General features: G+C 35.5%; 1 protein-coding gene across 1 annotated transcript; it reads left to right on the forward strand.

Moving 5' to 3' along the window:
• Window positions 1-3539: 3539 nt before the first annotated feature.
• Window positions 3540-14470, forward strand: LOC110445579 (alpha-endosulfine-like). The gene is made up of 3 exons (XM_021490251.1): window positions 3540-3958; window positions 6739-6852; window positions 9369-14470. The coding sequence occupies exons 1-3, from the start codon at window positions 3815-3817 to the stop codon at window positions 9570-9572; spliced, it is 462 nt and encodes a 153-aa protein (XP_021345926.1). The 5' UTR covers window positions 3540-3814; the 3' UTR covers window positions 9573-14470.
• Window positions 14471-16336: the final 1866 nt, after the last annotated feature.

A 16336-nucleotide genomic window follows, 5' to 3' on the forward strand; every position in this document is an offset into this window, starting at 1 on the left:
TGATTCCGTATAGGCCTATTGTATTGACTAATCTCATCTTGAAAAGGACAAATGCAATGCTTCCCTTTCGAATTGTAGACTTAGGTAGATCTACTTTGTTTCCAGATTTCAGATTTTATTTCCAACACTCAGACACATGAAAATGTGTAACATGAGGTTCATGTACATGAATTCATATATCAAATTATGACAGGATGGACAGGTGCATGCATGTATATGAAGATACTGATATATATATTACTATGTATATAATTAACTATTTCGTAATTAGACACAGCAATGCGTACATATATGTAGATAGCCACGCATATCCAGACCTTTGCATACATATATATATATATACACATGCACATCCATGCGGATACAATGCATACCAACAAACAGACGCCTACATATATACGCGCATTCACACATATATTCACAAACATATGACTACATCCCAGATACATATACACACACACACGCACATATGCATACATTTCCGTATCCAAAATACTCACATAGTCACCTATTTTACACATTGATTTGTACATATCAATGTATGGACCCATAATGTGCTTCAATATTATGGACCTATAGAAGCAACAAGTAATAGTATTATGTTTTAGCTTAAAGTAAAGGAATCAATTTCTTTAGGAAAATTGATAATCCTTTCAGAATTTGTTCGTGACATATTACCAAAAGACCTTTCATTTTCATTTGGATTTGTACGATAGTAATTTGGAACGTATTTCCTTTGTAAATTTTTCACTTCAAAGTGAAAAGATACTTTTTACTACAAGTAAAAAGATAATGAAATTCATTTCCAATATTTTCAAGGCAAAGGTTACATATCCTATCTACTTTTGGAATATTCTGCCACCTCCCAGTTTCAACGGGAAATTTTAAATTACACGTACGTAGTTTGGTAATAGGTAATCTATTATTTTCTGACAATTTTATCAAATATTTTTCAAAACCGAATTCACACTTGAACATTGAGTAGAATTCTCCTCTCGACGAATTATGAACTTCGGAAAACCAATTTTGTATAAATTGATCTCTAAGTCTTTGTTTAAGGTGATTTTTAAAGAACATACGTATCTTATTTTCAAAAATGTATGAAAAACCAGATTCCTCAAAAATACTTTTAACTTTACCAACCCATTTAAAAGAATATGATTCAGTGTCGTGTAAATTAAGTGCCAATCTCAACAATATACTGCTGAGTTTACTTTCATTACGCGTATCGATTAAAATATTCCAGAAACGTGCCATTCTAAGTTTAATATTTATTTCCATTGGGAACCGACTAATTTCTCCATATACCATAAAAGTAGGAGTGCTATAGATCTGATTTTTAAAATTCTCTTACAGAATTTCAGTTGCTTCTGCTCTAGCGTTTTCAAATTTTCAAAACCCCACACTTCTGAGCCGTATAGTAATATATTGGCTCTACAACAGATTCAAAAAGCTTAATTTGTATGTCCATCGGAAGCGCATGATTCCGATTTTTTTTGTAAAGTGCAAAAATGATTTTTGAGCTTGATCAATCAGTTTTTTTCGCGCTTTAGCGAAATTTCCATTATAGTTAAATATAATACCTAAGTATGTGAAATACTTCCCGAGTATATTATAACCACGCCGGGATAATAATTTGTGAACCGCTTTGAGACGACCTACCAACTAGATATTTCTTAATTTTAGCTGAAAAGTCAGTTTGCAATAATTTTCTTTACTCTACACAGAGACGTATATACTTTATATGTCTCTGCTCTACAGTGAGGATTTATCCAATCATGTCGTCATTGAACAGCACTACTTCGTGACCAGTTTCTGTGCCGGAATATTTATATTACAAAGTTATAAATACGGAAATATATCAGTGAAACATGTTTCGAAATAATTTCAGCGTTGGTGTCTGCTGTTTTAAAATGTCAATATTTTTAGTAATGACAAATCGACGACATTGTGTCTTCCTTGTGTTAGGTCGACATCTCAAATAAACAGCAAAATACCGACAGTTACATATTTAATTGTATACAATACAGTACCTATATATATATGTGTGCGATGCTAATAATCTAATCCGTGATTACATTTATCTCGAAATGTAATTGAATTATGTGATTCAAACATTTTTGTTTCCACAAGTTATAATTTAACATCTTGGTTAAATAATGCAAATCATCTCGCTCCACTCCCTTAGCATACTTAGGTGTGAAATTTGTGTACAGGTAAATAACACCTAACACCTGTGTCCAGTACTGACAGCAGGAGGCCCAAGACATACCTACATACCTGTAGTATGGCATCAAAGGGATGTCAGCAGGTGGGCAAGGGGTACCTGCAGCCAGTATGTAGATTGCAATTGTTGTAGATTATGTGTTTTCCAATTTCCAATTTAACAACAATGTCCTCAGGCGAGATAACGAGGATATGTATAAGCAGAAACCTATATATTACGTCTCTGGTATAAGGATCAATTTCAAGAAAAATATAAATTAATGAAATGCGTAAGTACTGTCACAGCATTACATGCGAAACACAATCTGTCATTACATCTGCATCACTCGACAGATGAAAGTCAGAAACGAGGCAAATAATGTTGGACCATGTTATGCACATTACATATCTGATCAGGTGGTTCATTGATAAATTACTCATCTTTGTGAGACTTGAACGGACAGATTCTTTTTTTGCAATATTCTTCGAAGTGGTGTGTATATTTATCATGTGCTAAATTCCTTGGATTCAATAAAGAATATAAAACGTTTCAAGATTTATGACTGGGAGTAAAAAAAACACGGGTTGCTGCTCATTTTGAGTATATAAATTATTGTACCGCGGTGCATTTTTTTGTAAATTCCAATCGTATATCTACATATTGTAAAGAAAGGGCCGTGGTGCGCCGACATTATTTTACTCAATTTTTAATCAATTATTTTGTGTTTATTTATGTGAAAAGCAAATATTCAGTTAGATAGCATCCAACACACCGTTTGTCTCTTCAGGAAGAACTCGTTTCATCATTAAAATTGTAAAAAAAAAATCAATTATATGTTTGTAGTCTTTAAATATTATCTACACAAGTAAGTGACGATGGAATATATCATAAAGTAGCTAAAAAGCTCACATATCGAACGCACGATCGACGCTTCCCGGTATATTCCTATAGGGCTGTTCACAGATGTGGGCTACCCATATCGGATGCATATAAGTGGACGTTTTTTGGGACGTAATGGAGGCGATTTCAGATTTCAGAAGCTTTCTGGTAAAATAAAGCACAAAGTGGACTGGAAAACATATTTTGCAAAATTTAATTCCTTAAACGATTATCATCTTATATGCGCAGACATACACATATCGCAGGTACTAGCCTCGTCTAATAGGTGTATTGACAGACGAGGCTAGTACCTGTGCACATACTTAGCGCTTTACATATACACTCAATAATCCCAAGAAAGAAGCAAGGTTACCTCCCTTGGTATATCAGCCAACAAAGAAAGAGAAGCAACGTTACCTCCCTTGGTTACTCCACCTGCGGTTTGGTATTTTTCTAAGCAAATGACTTTCATTAGTGGAATATATCGAAACTGGTTTAGGTATTAGTTTGTGGTATATATGCACACGTGGCTATTTATGCAGTTTCTGATAAGGATAAAAAACAATGAAAGGTTTACACTAAGTATCGGAATAGGTGGCTGACATTTTGAAGTTAATATTTACGAAGGCAGCGATTGGATAATTTTGTTGACGTCACTTGTCGCCATATTTTGGTACAGAGAGTAAGTGGCGCTCAAATTTTATTGCAGGGCATTTTTTTAAACCAAACATGTCTTCGGAAGATTTGTCAGTTGAACAAACGTCAGGCGACCAAACAGTACCTGATAACGACAGTCAGGAAGAACAGAGAGAATCACCGACGCCGAAAGGGGAGTTCGTTCATCCAGCACCCCCAAAGAAGTTGTCAACAAGGGTACGAAAGATGTTCATTTCACGATTTGTAATCACGTTTTAGACACATGTTAGTGATTTATTATGTTATTATAAAGAAAAGCGTAATTTTCGGACAGCTTTATCAATTTCTTTTACAACAAGAAGACATTTTTGGTGCCGTAGTTAAATAATTTATTTGATTCAAGCTGTGGTGTCGATCAGACCTAAGCTTTTACATCATTTGTATTAACTATACAGTAACTAACTAATTCTCCTTACTTTAGAATAAAGATGTTGTGCATGGTTAAAGCATAGTAACATTGTGAAGGGAATGCTGGATATTTTCAGTCTTACAATTATTATTGTATTCTTGACATTATATGGCATCTGATTTCACCTGCAGGTTCCAAAAAAGTGAACATAATTCTGCAATTCATGCAATGTACTGCATAGACCTGTACATTGGTATTAATATGCAGATCTGGTCGACCATGTACAAATCTGACGAGTCTAATGACTAAAAAGACTTGGAAGCATAGAAAAACTTCAAACAAGACTTCATTAGCTATTGACAACTAAAAAGGACTAAAAGGTTTCGCACTAGGTTTCGCACTAAAACAATATTTAAGGCGAAAGAACATGGTTTGAAACGACCCGGGAGGAACAGGATTTATGGTGAAACAGCCTGACACTGTCGCAAAAATTTGGTGTCAGCAATTGTAGGGGTTTAACAGATATATCAACAGATATATTTTTTCTCCCACAACCACTAGAGGTTTCTTTACTCTTAATTCATTGGATAAACCTGCTAGGAGTTGGTAAACTTTTTTGGTTACCCACTAGTAGGTAACACCCTGGACGTGGACATTGGTCAATTTTTGTGTCGCCTACGACGGATGTCGGAAAGACACATAGGTGCTGCTTTTCCGACGGCGGCGTCAACAATGTTAAGGTTTTACGTTTAGCTCTGTTTCTGACAAAGCTACACCAACAAAACCTCGATCATGGATGTAGCATAGGTAGTGGAGCCTACTGCACTAAAAACATTTCCATGATTTCCGCATTTTTTTGGTAAAAAACTCAAATTTCTGGACTTAGAAAAAAACTCAACGTTAAGGTTTTATTTTAGCTCTAGCATATTAGGCTCTTTGTGACAAAGTATAAGAGCTAAACCAACCAAACCTTAATCATACAAGTATCATGGGTAGTAAAGCCTACTTACTCTGAAAACATTTCATGGATTTCTGCACTTTTTCGGATAAAAACCCGAAATTTCTTTAAAAAAATCAATGTTATGATTTTGCGTTTAAGGTCCGTTTCCTTATGTACTATGTCAAATGCTTATTATATTGACAAAGCGGGACAGGCGACACGTATAATTACACGTAATTCTTGTTTACTTATGACGTCACGTAACAATGCTTTGTGACGTCATCTTCCATTGTGATGTCATTATTCACAGCAATCCCCCCCCCCCATCAGAAGCTGACACAGTGTATTTTCAAGGGAAACATATGGCTTTCCAGATAAAATATGAACGTTATGGGAGAAAAAAAGGACCTCAAACTTGTAATGGCAGGTTATCATGTTTATCTACTCTCGTTAGTTAATTTTAAAATTGTGAAAGACACTCGGTAAACCTTGTGTCTTAATACTATTTAAAAATTAACTAACTAAAATTAAATAAACATGATAACCAACCATCACTCATTGGGGAACCTCTATATATCTGAAGTCATGATTGTAGTGTCAAAAAGTCTTTTCTCATTCACTTGACTACATGCCATGCTCCAACTTTACACATTTAAATATGGATACTACATTATGGTCAGGTGGCATGGCGCAGTGGATGGTGCAGTTGCCTTTCACTTTCACAACATGACCTGGGTACAATTCCCTGATCAGATGAGAAAAAGTATGGGGTCACCTGCCCAATGACATTGGTTTTCTCTAGGTATACTTTGGATTACTCCCACATCAGACACACTACCATAAGGCTGCGGGTCAACAGCAACAAGCGTGAATAATTAAGTTGATAGAACTTGTTTCACAATTATTGTAATATAAATTCAGTAGAATTATCAGTTTTATTTCAATCACATTTTACATATATAGTGCTGTCAACTTAATATTGCATTATGAAAATTGCTTGCAATAACCTACCTCATAATTAAATCTGGCCATGATTAAGCTTTATTGATGATAGCATCGATCAATTTCTTCGAATTAATTATTAAAACCTAACATGAAGGTCACAATATTCAAGTTAACCAGCTGATCAGCATTGCACATGTATGGCATATATACCTAGGTTTAATTTTAGGCTTCTGTGTTGTCATGCTTCTTATATCATCAATGCCAGTATTATTGATACCTGCCAGGAATATGTTATCAGGAAATCAAATATTGATCTAATATCTTCCCAAGGGAAAATGCAGCAGAGAGAAAATCAAAATAATAAATTAATATCGTTGCTTTAGAATTTGTTCCAAAAAGAAAATTGTCATCGATCCCTGGTGATGGAAAATAAAACATGTTCAGTAGATTTGATAGTGAAATATTTCATTCTTTTATTTCATTTCTTAATAATATTATTTCATTTGTATTTCAGTTGGAAGCAAAAGTGGCACAAATTAATAAGACTATATTATCTCTGTTTAAGATAAATAAAGCCTGGGGCACTATATACAACATGTATCTCAAATCTGTGTATGATTATACATATCATTATTATCAAGTTTATATTCCTAAGGCATAAGTGAGTGATGTATGACAGGAGAACTCTGTGTTGGTAATGACTGAATGTGTTTGTGTTAATAGGAGGAAATGATGCAGGAAGAAAAGAAAGAGGAGAAGAAATTGAAGAGTAAATATCCTAACTTTAACTCGAAGGCAGGAGGTTCAGCCTTGCTGGCTAAGAGGATGCAACAGAGGGTAATTTACTTGTAAATTGTTACTGAGTAATATTGCATAATTTGTACCTAGCTACCAAAAACTGATATTTTTTTATACCCCATGTTCGATGAAGTCAGGTGTATGGTATTCGCTTTGCCTGACTGGTTTCCGGAGTATATCTCTACCAATGTTTTATGAATGGGCATCAAATTGTATGTTTAGGTACATCATGGGAAGGTGGCCTGGCCATGGTGTGTTGCCTTCTAAAAGGAGGTCACTGTGACCATCGGACCTTTCTCCTTGTCCTTAAGTAATTAAATAATGTTTTCCAGAGCATATCTCAGCTGCTGCTTCATGAAGAAGCGTCCATGCAGGTAGGGCGTAATAATTGTACCTGCTGCACCCATTGCATGATCGTAAGAGGCGACTAAATTTGGGATCTTATCTTTTCTCTTCTTTCGAAACAACTTTCTTCTTCCTAATTATGTCTCCCTTTACAATGCCTCACTTTTGGCCTTTAGTTGAGCGTTAGCCCCTGTGGGGAAGGCTTTGGGTTCTGTCCCCTGGGCGAGACATACCAGAGTCTGTAAAAATGGTAGTTTCTACTCCTGCTTAATGCTCAGCAATTAAGGAGTGGGAGAACTGGTTTGCCCATTGTCTGTATAATTGTGGGGCGTCCTGCTGGGTGTCTTGTCGGTATGTTTCAGTGAGAAAGCACTATAAAGTCGGCATCAGATCCGTGCTATCACAAGGAGACAAGCACACCAACATACCCTGTCTCCTGCATACACACACACATGGAGGCACATCCCTAAATGACCTTAGCTGTTAATAGGACGTTAAAAAAAGTTTTACCAAACCAAACCAAATAGGGGTGACTATTGCGGCCAATTTCACAATTGCAATATTATTGCTATCGCAGAAAAACTATTGCAATATTATTATTATTGCACATTTTATTGCGATAGTATTGCAATATTATTGGGTAGATAACATTAAGCTGTAGTATGTTAACTATGTTTTAAATCACGAATTTCAAATGTAAATTAATGCTATCTAGGTATTCTCTAAAACAACTTACTGCCTGGTTTATATGTTTCTATTTGTCAGTTGTCATTGTGTTTATAATTGATAAATACAGATGTAAAAATAATAAAAAATCCACAAATGATTGAAACTTAAACTCGCTTTTTAGTTTTTATTTGTCCATCTTAGAATCAAGAGAATGACACTTCTATAGAGCTTTGTCGCCTCTAGTTCAGTACTAGTATTGTTCAACATACAGTTTCCAGTTCTTCTTTAGGAAGATCAGCTTGTCCACATAGTCAGGTCTCAATGCGGACCTCTGAGCAGTTACAATGTCGCCTGCCGTGGAAAAGATTCTCTGAATTCAGAGAGTGATCTCCCCTAAATCAGTGTAACGACAAGCGATGCGGAACAAACGTAGTGATGACTCGGACATTTTCGGGGGAATTCCCAGACCGGAATATTTACATGTTTAAGGCTCCGAGAAGATGCTTTTAATAACTATTGAAACAATCGATATCTGACGGAACAATCGGCAATAAATATTGCATTTTAATATACAATCGATGCATTGATATTGGGAAGGATTTATTGCAATCTATCGATATTTCGATGCATTGTTACACTCCTAAAACCAAATCAGGTTGCTACAACATATCTTAGCTATTATTTTATGATGAATGGCCCCTAACTTGTAGAAGTGCAGGGAATGCAGGTATCCTTGAAGCACACACTTTTCGTTAAATCTAGTTTAGGTGAGGACAAACTGCCTGGGGCACTATCCACTTTAATATACACAGGACTAGGGCTGGAACAGGGTACAGAATAACGAATCCCTATGGCCCATTTATAGTTGTGCATACATTCATTTTGGAACTGATCAAACAGAAATAAATGGCTGTAGGCAGTCATCTTTGATTTGAAGATTTCAAGTTCTTCTCTGCTTAAGTTTTGGACATCCATTTCTCTAGAAGTGATTAAACAATGTCATCAATCATCATTTGAAAGGTCAATCCTAAGCCCATCTATGTGAAAGATTTATCAAAAGTTACTTCATGCACAAGATGCATTAACTGTTAACAAGACTATCATACCAACAGATTTGCCCCTACCTAATAACCCCCTACTTGTTGCCCCCCCCCCCCCCATTCAGTCATAGCCCCCAAATTTTGAAATTAAGAGAAAACAAACAAACTTATGTATAACTAATGAAGACATTAATTGTTGATGACAAGATCCCTCCGGGATCACTTGTTACTTTTATAATTTAATCATTTATGTAAATTGACAAAAATTCTCAATATTCATGTAGTTTATGGCTTAATACATGTAGGTAGTGAGAACAATCTAATTTCATCACATTATATCTGCTGTTAATAAGCATGCAATAATTGAAGATCTTTTGCCAATCTTCAAATCCATCTTAAACTGCATCTGTGTCCAGTCCATTTCGCCTCATGAAAATGTTCTATTTTGAAAATGTTTTTTGGATATTGCAGCTTATTTAAGTTTTATATATCTTTCTTCAGAAATATTTCGATTCCGGAGATTACATGATGGCACAAGCAAAAGTGAACAACCCAAAGATCCCCCTTGCTGCAAAAGAGAAGAAGATGATATTACAGGAATCCATGGGTGATGCTATCCCTACTCCAGAAGATCTGCCTCCTCGCAAAGCCTCATTAGCAACAAGTAAACTGGCATCTGGACAGCTGGCTGGCCCACTGATGTGAACATTGACACTGCGCAGCAATCCTCAATCATTACACATTAAAAATACAAGGCAATACATTTCGCTGTGTAGAACATTTTTCTGTGGGAGAGAGCTGACCTGTGTCTATTCATCGTTAAAATCTGGTTATTGTCACTGGTTGGATGATGATTATTGTATCATACCAGTAGCAAGCCACTTCCACAGGAGTAGAGATAATCACAAGGATTTACTGTGATCAACTTTGACACAGATCTGTGAGCAGTGATTGGCTCTGTAGTCAAATTTGACATAAAGAATTGTCAGCAGTGATTGGCTGCTGCAGTCAATTTGACATAGTATCGTCAGCAGTTGAATTTAATAGATTATTGTCAGCAGCTAACTTTGACACATTATTGTTAGCAGTGATTGGCTGCTGCAGTCAACTTTTGATTCATTATTGCCAACAGTGATTGGCTGCAGCAGCCAACTTTGACACATTATCGTCAGCAGTGATTAGCTGCTGCAGTCAACTTTGACACAATATTGTTAGTAGTGATTGGCTGTAGCAATCTACTTTGACATACAGTATCGTCCTCATTGATTGGCTGCTGCAGTCAACTTTGACACATTATTATTAGCAGTGATTGGCTGCAGCAGCCAACTTTGATATGTTATTGTCAGCAGTGATTGGCTGCAGCAGCCAATTTTGATATGTTATTGTCAGCAGTGATTGGCTGCTGCAGTCAATTTGACATAGTATCGTCAGCAGTTGAATTTAATAGATTATTGTCAGCAGCTAACTTTGACACATTATTGTTAGCAGTGATTGGCTGCTGCAGTCAACTTTTGATTCATTATTGCCAACAGTGATTGGCTGCAGCAGCCAACTTTGACACATTATCGTCAGCAGTGATTGGCTGCAGCAGTTAACTTTGACACATTATCTTCAGCAGTGATTGGCTGCTTCAGTCAACTTTGACATACAGTATCGTCGTCATTGATTGGCTGCTGCAGTCAACTTTGATGCAGGGTCCTTGAGCAATGGTTGACTGCTGAAGTCAAATTGGACACTGTATCATTGGCTGCTGCTGTTGACTTGATTTTTCCCCTTCACAAATCTGCCCAGAACATAATTGTTTTTGTGATTAATGTAAAAATTTCTTCATTTGAAATATTCTTTCAAAATGTTTCAAGTTGAATTTTTTCCCTAGACTTCATGCATTTAAATAATTTTGCTATACACATCACAACATATCATTATTTACATTGTAAGATGTAATTATTGGAATGTTAAATTTGGGTTCAGAACCAGTCTATGCTGTACATATTAAAAATAGATGAAGAGATCTTTATTTTGGTGTTTATAAAGAAAATATTCAGGTAGTACAATAATTATGTGAAATAAATATAATTAATGATATGACAGTTAATTATTTGAAAGTCTTTTTAAACATTTTAAATAAAGTAAACTGGTGCAAAGTTTAAAAAAGACTAAAATAAATTCTTCAGATTTATGTCCATTAGCTTTATGTAATTCTTTTCAATCTGGTTTCAAAGATATCAAAACTTTCACTCGGAACCTCTATGATACACGACAGTGATGCATAATGAGTCTGGATCTGACAACACCATATCCAGGGTCATGTTCTGGCGATCTTTGCTCCATATTGTGAGTGTTGGAAAACATGTATAAAGGCTTTTGAATGAAAAGTGACCAGCACTTGGCCCAAGAAGTGCTACCATCAACACTGTAGTGTATTGTACAGGAATACAGTGGAACAGGAATACAGTGAGGCAATGGACTTAAGTTATTCTTCATTACAATTGCTATATCATAGCAATGCATTTAGGCCAAAAATCTATAAATTGCCATATTTATTATTATCAGGAGTACAAGAATGTTTGTTTTAAGATATTCCTTTTTTTCTTTGTTTAATTCAATGCTTCAGTTTTCATCAAGAGCATTCCCAAATTGTGTTTCCAGGTATGTAACAAAACTTGTGTTATTCATACGCCATCAAGCATCTGTTTCAAATGGATCTATATAGTAAATTATTCAGACTAGTAATTTTTTTTTATTTTCCTAATATATTGAAGCAGCATTTTCATTTGTCATTGATGAATGGTACTGTATCTTAGGTGGTCTTATAAATACTTAATTACCTGATCTATTGTTTCTCTTCAAGCTTATTTTCGCCTTGATGTTATTTGATTAATCTGCAGTGAATCAAGGTTTTATCTTTAAATATGTATTCTAATGTTTTATAAAACTTACTGTACAGACACCTGCAGGCTCTTCTGAACATTTAAAATAAAAAATGTAACACAACACTTTTTCAGGTTGGTGTAGATGAGATAACATACTGATAGTTGATCGTTGATGATGTGATATACTTCAGTTACCTGTCATTTTTTGAGAGATGAATGATCTTTATCAATCACAAGAAATTGTTACACTTCAGCAGATTGTTTGAAAAGCAAACTGATGTCGACATATATATATCTAAATGTTTAATATCCTGGTTCACACATAGAAAGGGGAGAATTCAAACGTACAACACAATATTCTGTGTAGTTATGATTTTTGGGGTTACTTTAATATTCTGAAATTTAAATAGTTAATTTGTCAAGTGACACATTTTTATTGACATTGTTTCCTTGTGAATGCTATCTTTGTTAATATTCGTGAATTGTCATCCACTTTGATCACCGTTCTGTAGTAAATCAATGGTTGTCGGCATTCCTTGATGTTTGAGCATTAACAGATTGATCTTTGAAACAATATATGTTACATCCTTCCAATTAGATATTTTTGTTTGTTTTGTGTAACTTGGTGCTACATCAATAAAATAGTGGGGCCACACCAAATTGGTAAGTACTTCCCGGAGAAATGGATACAGAAGTAAAGAGAAGCAAGTGGGCTTTTATATTAGATTTATCTCTATTGATGTTTTAATTGAATGGTACAAGATTGAAAAAGTATTCAGAAAAAAAATGCTCTGAACTAGGTATATATGGGAACAAATCTTTGTTGCACCCTTTTACATGTATTTGGACTGGAATGCTGAAAAGAATGGTTTAAACATCATTTGAACCCTTTCGGATTTTGATTTAGTTGGTAGTATGATCAAACCTGCTCATATATGACACTTCTATTGAGGTAACCTTTCTTTTGAAGAGAAGACTTAAGATGTTCCCCATTGTAGTGATTTCTTTGTGAAACATACCACCTTCTTGGTTTGTTTGGAAGGTGGTCTCTTTACATGTATATAGGTTTAATACAAAAATATCTACTGAATTTTAACATAAAAAGAGTATTTATTATTTAATGCCCTTTTAATTCCTTTTTTTTCTTGAACTAAGCATATCTTTTATTGATAATCATTTATATACAACAAAAAGTCTTGATTTAAAAATTATGCCCATAGATAAACCTAATGTGAATATACTGATCAGTATGAACAAAGATAGTCCTATTTCAATGGGTGCTCACATTGGGGAAGGGGAAGGTGTGAATCCTAATGCTGTAAAAGAAGTCATGCAAACTTTGTGTCCAGATTCGTGTTTCCAACACCTCTTTCTGTGTTAAGTAAAACAGACACTCCCTTATGTGTTTATATGGAAACCGCAAATACACCCATCACTACAAAAGTGTAATGTAACAGCAATAAAACAAGGACTTACATCCCTACCACCATTCATGATCGTCTTGGGTCTGTTTAAGTATCCTTGTCACTCGATGCTCCCTGTCAAGTTTCTATACATCTGTATATCCTAGTCATCAATATGCCTACTGTTACCTGTTGTACAAATCTGTGTCATTCCAGTCTCTAAGTGACTGGCCATGGTTTGTACTGTACTTTTGCAAAAAGGCAAAACCATTTTTTAATTATTTTTTTTAGTAAAATATTTAGAATATTACCAATCTGCAATTTTTATTTTTATTCCTTTTTCTCAAATTCCAATTTAAGGAGCAGGAAATCCCAGTGAACTAGCTATCAAATTGGTGTGGCCTATACAAAATACTTTCTGTGAAAAGTCATTGTGGTGTTACCTCACTGAATACCTATTTATGTTTTTCATTGTTCAGTTGAGTTTGTTTCTTCCTTAAATTGTGTTTGCCAGTTGATTGGGTAATATGATATAGTTCTTGTCTGCAATGAAAATCTGAAGAGGTATAGAAATATGTGTTTCTATATATAGATTGGGTAAGTACCTGATGATTTATCTAACACAGTAGTATTTAACATATTTTGCTCTTAAATATTTCTAGGCACATTGTTCTGTTCGTAGGGAAATTTACTTTTTTACTTCTGAGAAATCAGTCGATTGTAGAGTTATTCCCCTTTCTATAATGAGGTAGACATTTTCTGGATAGTTGTTGGACCATCCAGCAGTGCTTCCTGAACACAACTAAATATACTATCACTGCAAACAAACAAGAACCGTTTAAGAGGAGGTTTTACACAACCTCCTAGTTTGTTTATATTGATAAGTGCTAATTTAGTTGGAAGGATGATTGTGAATTTATGGTATGTTTTAGAAAGCTTCAGAAAAACCAAAAAAGATATTAAGACTTATTACCCGCTACCTTACCGTCAAACAAACAATATCAAGGTTGACAGATGACCATGATTTTGAAATTATTTTAATACATTTCAAGGTTTAAACTATTTGAAGCATTTGTACATTGACACATTTTTTTGGCCACAAGTAGTATTTAGCATGTACGTTGACACTGAACATAATTATAAACATGTGCAATGCACGCTGGAACTGGTCACACTATATTCTCAGTGGTTGGATTGAATGGTTTGTGAGAGAACTCTTCTTGTTTGCAAGGAAACTGAGAGGATATATGTACAGTACATGTATTTTTGTTGGATATAGTTATTTTGTTATTGTAGATGTGTTAATAAATACATCTTGTCATCCGAATTGCTTTTCTGATTTTCTTTTTCACCATAAGCATTTGGCGATATTTTCTTATGATGACTACAAAATAATTGTTTTTTTAACTAGAAAATCGCTACAAAACGGAAATGCATGGTGTTTTGCCTCAATTTAATTGTTGAAAACGGAGGTTTTAAGGTTATACGCAAGTCATGGTGAGCAAACTACACGAGGGCTGTTTGGCTGTAATATACTAGTTACTTTGACGTTGTTTGACAGTAATATACTATTTTTTTTGACGTTGTTTGACAGTAATAAACTAGTTTTTTTGACGTTGTTTGACAGTAATATACTAGTTATTTTGACGTTGTTTGACTGTAATATACTAGTTATTTTGACGTTGTTTGACAGTAATATACTAGTTTTTAACGCTATTTGACTGTAATGTACTAGTTTTTTAATGTTTGTTGACAATAATATACCAGATTTTAACGTTGTTTGACAAAAATATAATTGATTTTTAACGTTGTTTGACGTATATTGGTGGTATGTACATTTATCTAATGACTTGTCTGGGTCACCCAGTCCAGTTACAGCCACACACACACTGTCCAGATCTACATGTACTTATACTGATGGTATGTACATTTATCTAATGACTTGTCTGGGTCACCCAGTCAGATACAGCCACACACACACTGGCCAGATCTACATGTACTTATACTGATGGTATGTACATTTATCTAATGACTTGTCTGGGCCACCCAGTCCAGTTACAGCCACACACACACTGTCCAGATCTACATGTACTTATACTGATGGTATGTACATTTATCTAATGACTTGTCTGGGCCACCCAGTCCAGTTACAGCCACACACACACTGTCCAGATCTACATGTACTTATACTGATGGTATGTACATTTATCTAATGACTTGTCTGGGGCACCCAGTCCAGTTACAGCCACACACACACTGGCCAGATCTACATGTACTTATACTTATGTACATTTATCTAATGACTTATCTGGGTCACCCAGTCATATCTACTGCCTCTGTTATGCGGACCAAACTACACTAGGACACTTTGATAACCACTTATTCATATCTACTGCCTCTGTTATGCGGAATTAACTACACTAGGGCACCCAGGGGGCTGAGGGGCGGGGCAAAAAGGGGGCAATTTGGCTGTATTGCTTTAAGCGACTTCTTCTCTGGAACTAAGAGATTGATATCAACCATATTTGACTGAAAGCATCCCTAGGTAGTGGCGATTCAAAATTGTACAAATGGTGGGGCTGACCCCCCAGGGAGCTGAGGGGCAGTGCCAAAAAGGGTTATTTGGCTATACATGTATTGCTTTAAGCGACTTCTTCTCTGGAACTAAGAGATTGATATCAACCATATTTGACTGAAAGCATCCCTAGGTAGTTGCAATTCAAAATTGTACAAATGGTGGGGCTGACCCCCTAGGGGGCTGAGGGACAGTGCCAAAAAGGATTATTTAGCTATATTGCTTTAAGCGACTTCTCTGGAACTAAGAGATCGATATCAATCATATTTAATCAAAAGCATTCATGGGAGGCAGGGATTCAAAATTGTACAAATGGTGTAGCTGATCCCCCAGGGGGCTGAGATTGGGGCCAAAAGGGGGCAATTTGGCTATATTGTTATAAACGACTTCTTCTCTAGAACTATACCATGGATATCGATCATATTTGGTCGGAAGTGTTCATGGGAGGCAGGGATTCAAAATTGTACAAATGGTGTAGCTGATCCCCCAGGGGGCTGAGATTGGGGCCAAAAGGGGGCAATTTGGCTATATTGTTATAAACGACTTCTTCTCTAGAACTATACCATGGATATCGATCATATTTGGTCGGAAGTGTTCATGGGAGGCAGGGATTCAAAA

Source organism: Mizuhopecten yessoensis, unplaced genomic scaffold (genome assembly GCF_002113885.1).
Source record: "Mizuhopecten yessoensis strain PY_sf001 unplaced genomic scaffold, ASM211388v2 scaffold2329, whole genome shotgun sequence".
NCBI lineage: Eukaryota > Metazoa > Mollusca > Bivalvia > Pectinida > Pectinidae > Mizuhopecten > Mizuhopecten yessoensis.

Coding starts and splice junctions, on each gene's coding strand:
- LOC110445579 (XM_021490251.1), top strand. CDS start 3,815: ATGTCTTCGGAAGATTTGTCAGTTGAACAAACGTCAGGCGACCAAACA. Junction 3,959..6,738: donor CAAAGAAGTTGTCAACAAGG/GTACGAAAGATG, acceptor TTGTGTTAATAG/GAGGAAATGATGCAGGAAGA. Junction 6,853..9,368: donor CTAAGAGGATGCAACAGAGG/GTAATTTACTTG, acceptor ATCTTTCTTCAG/AAATATTTCGATTCCGGAGA.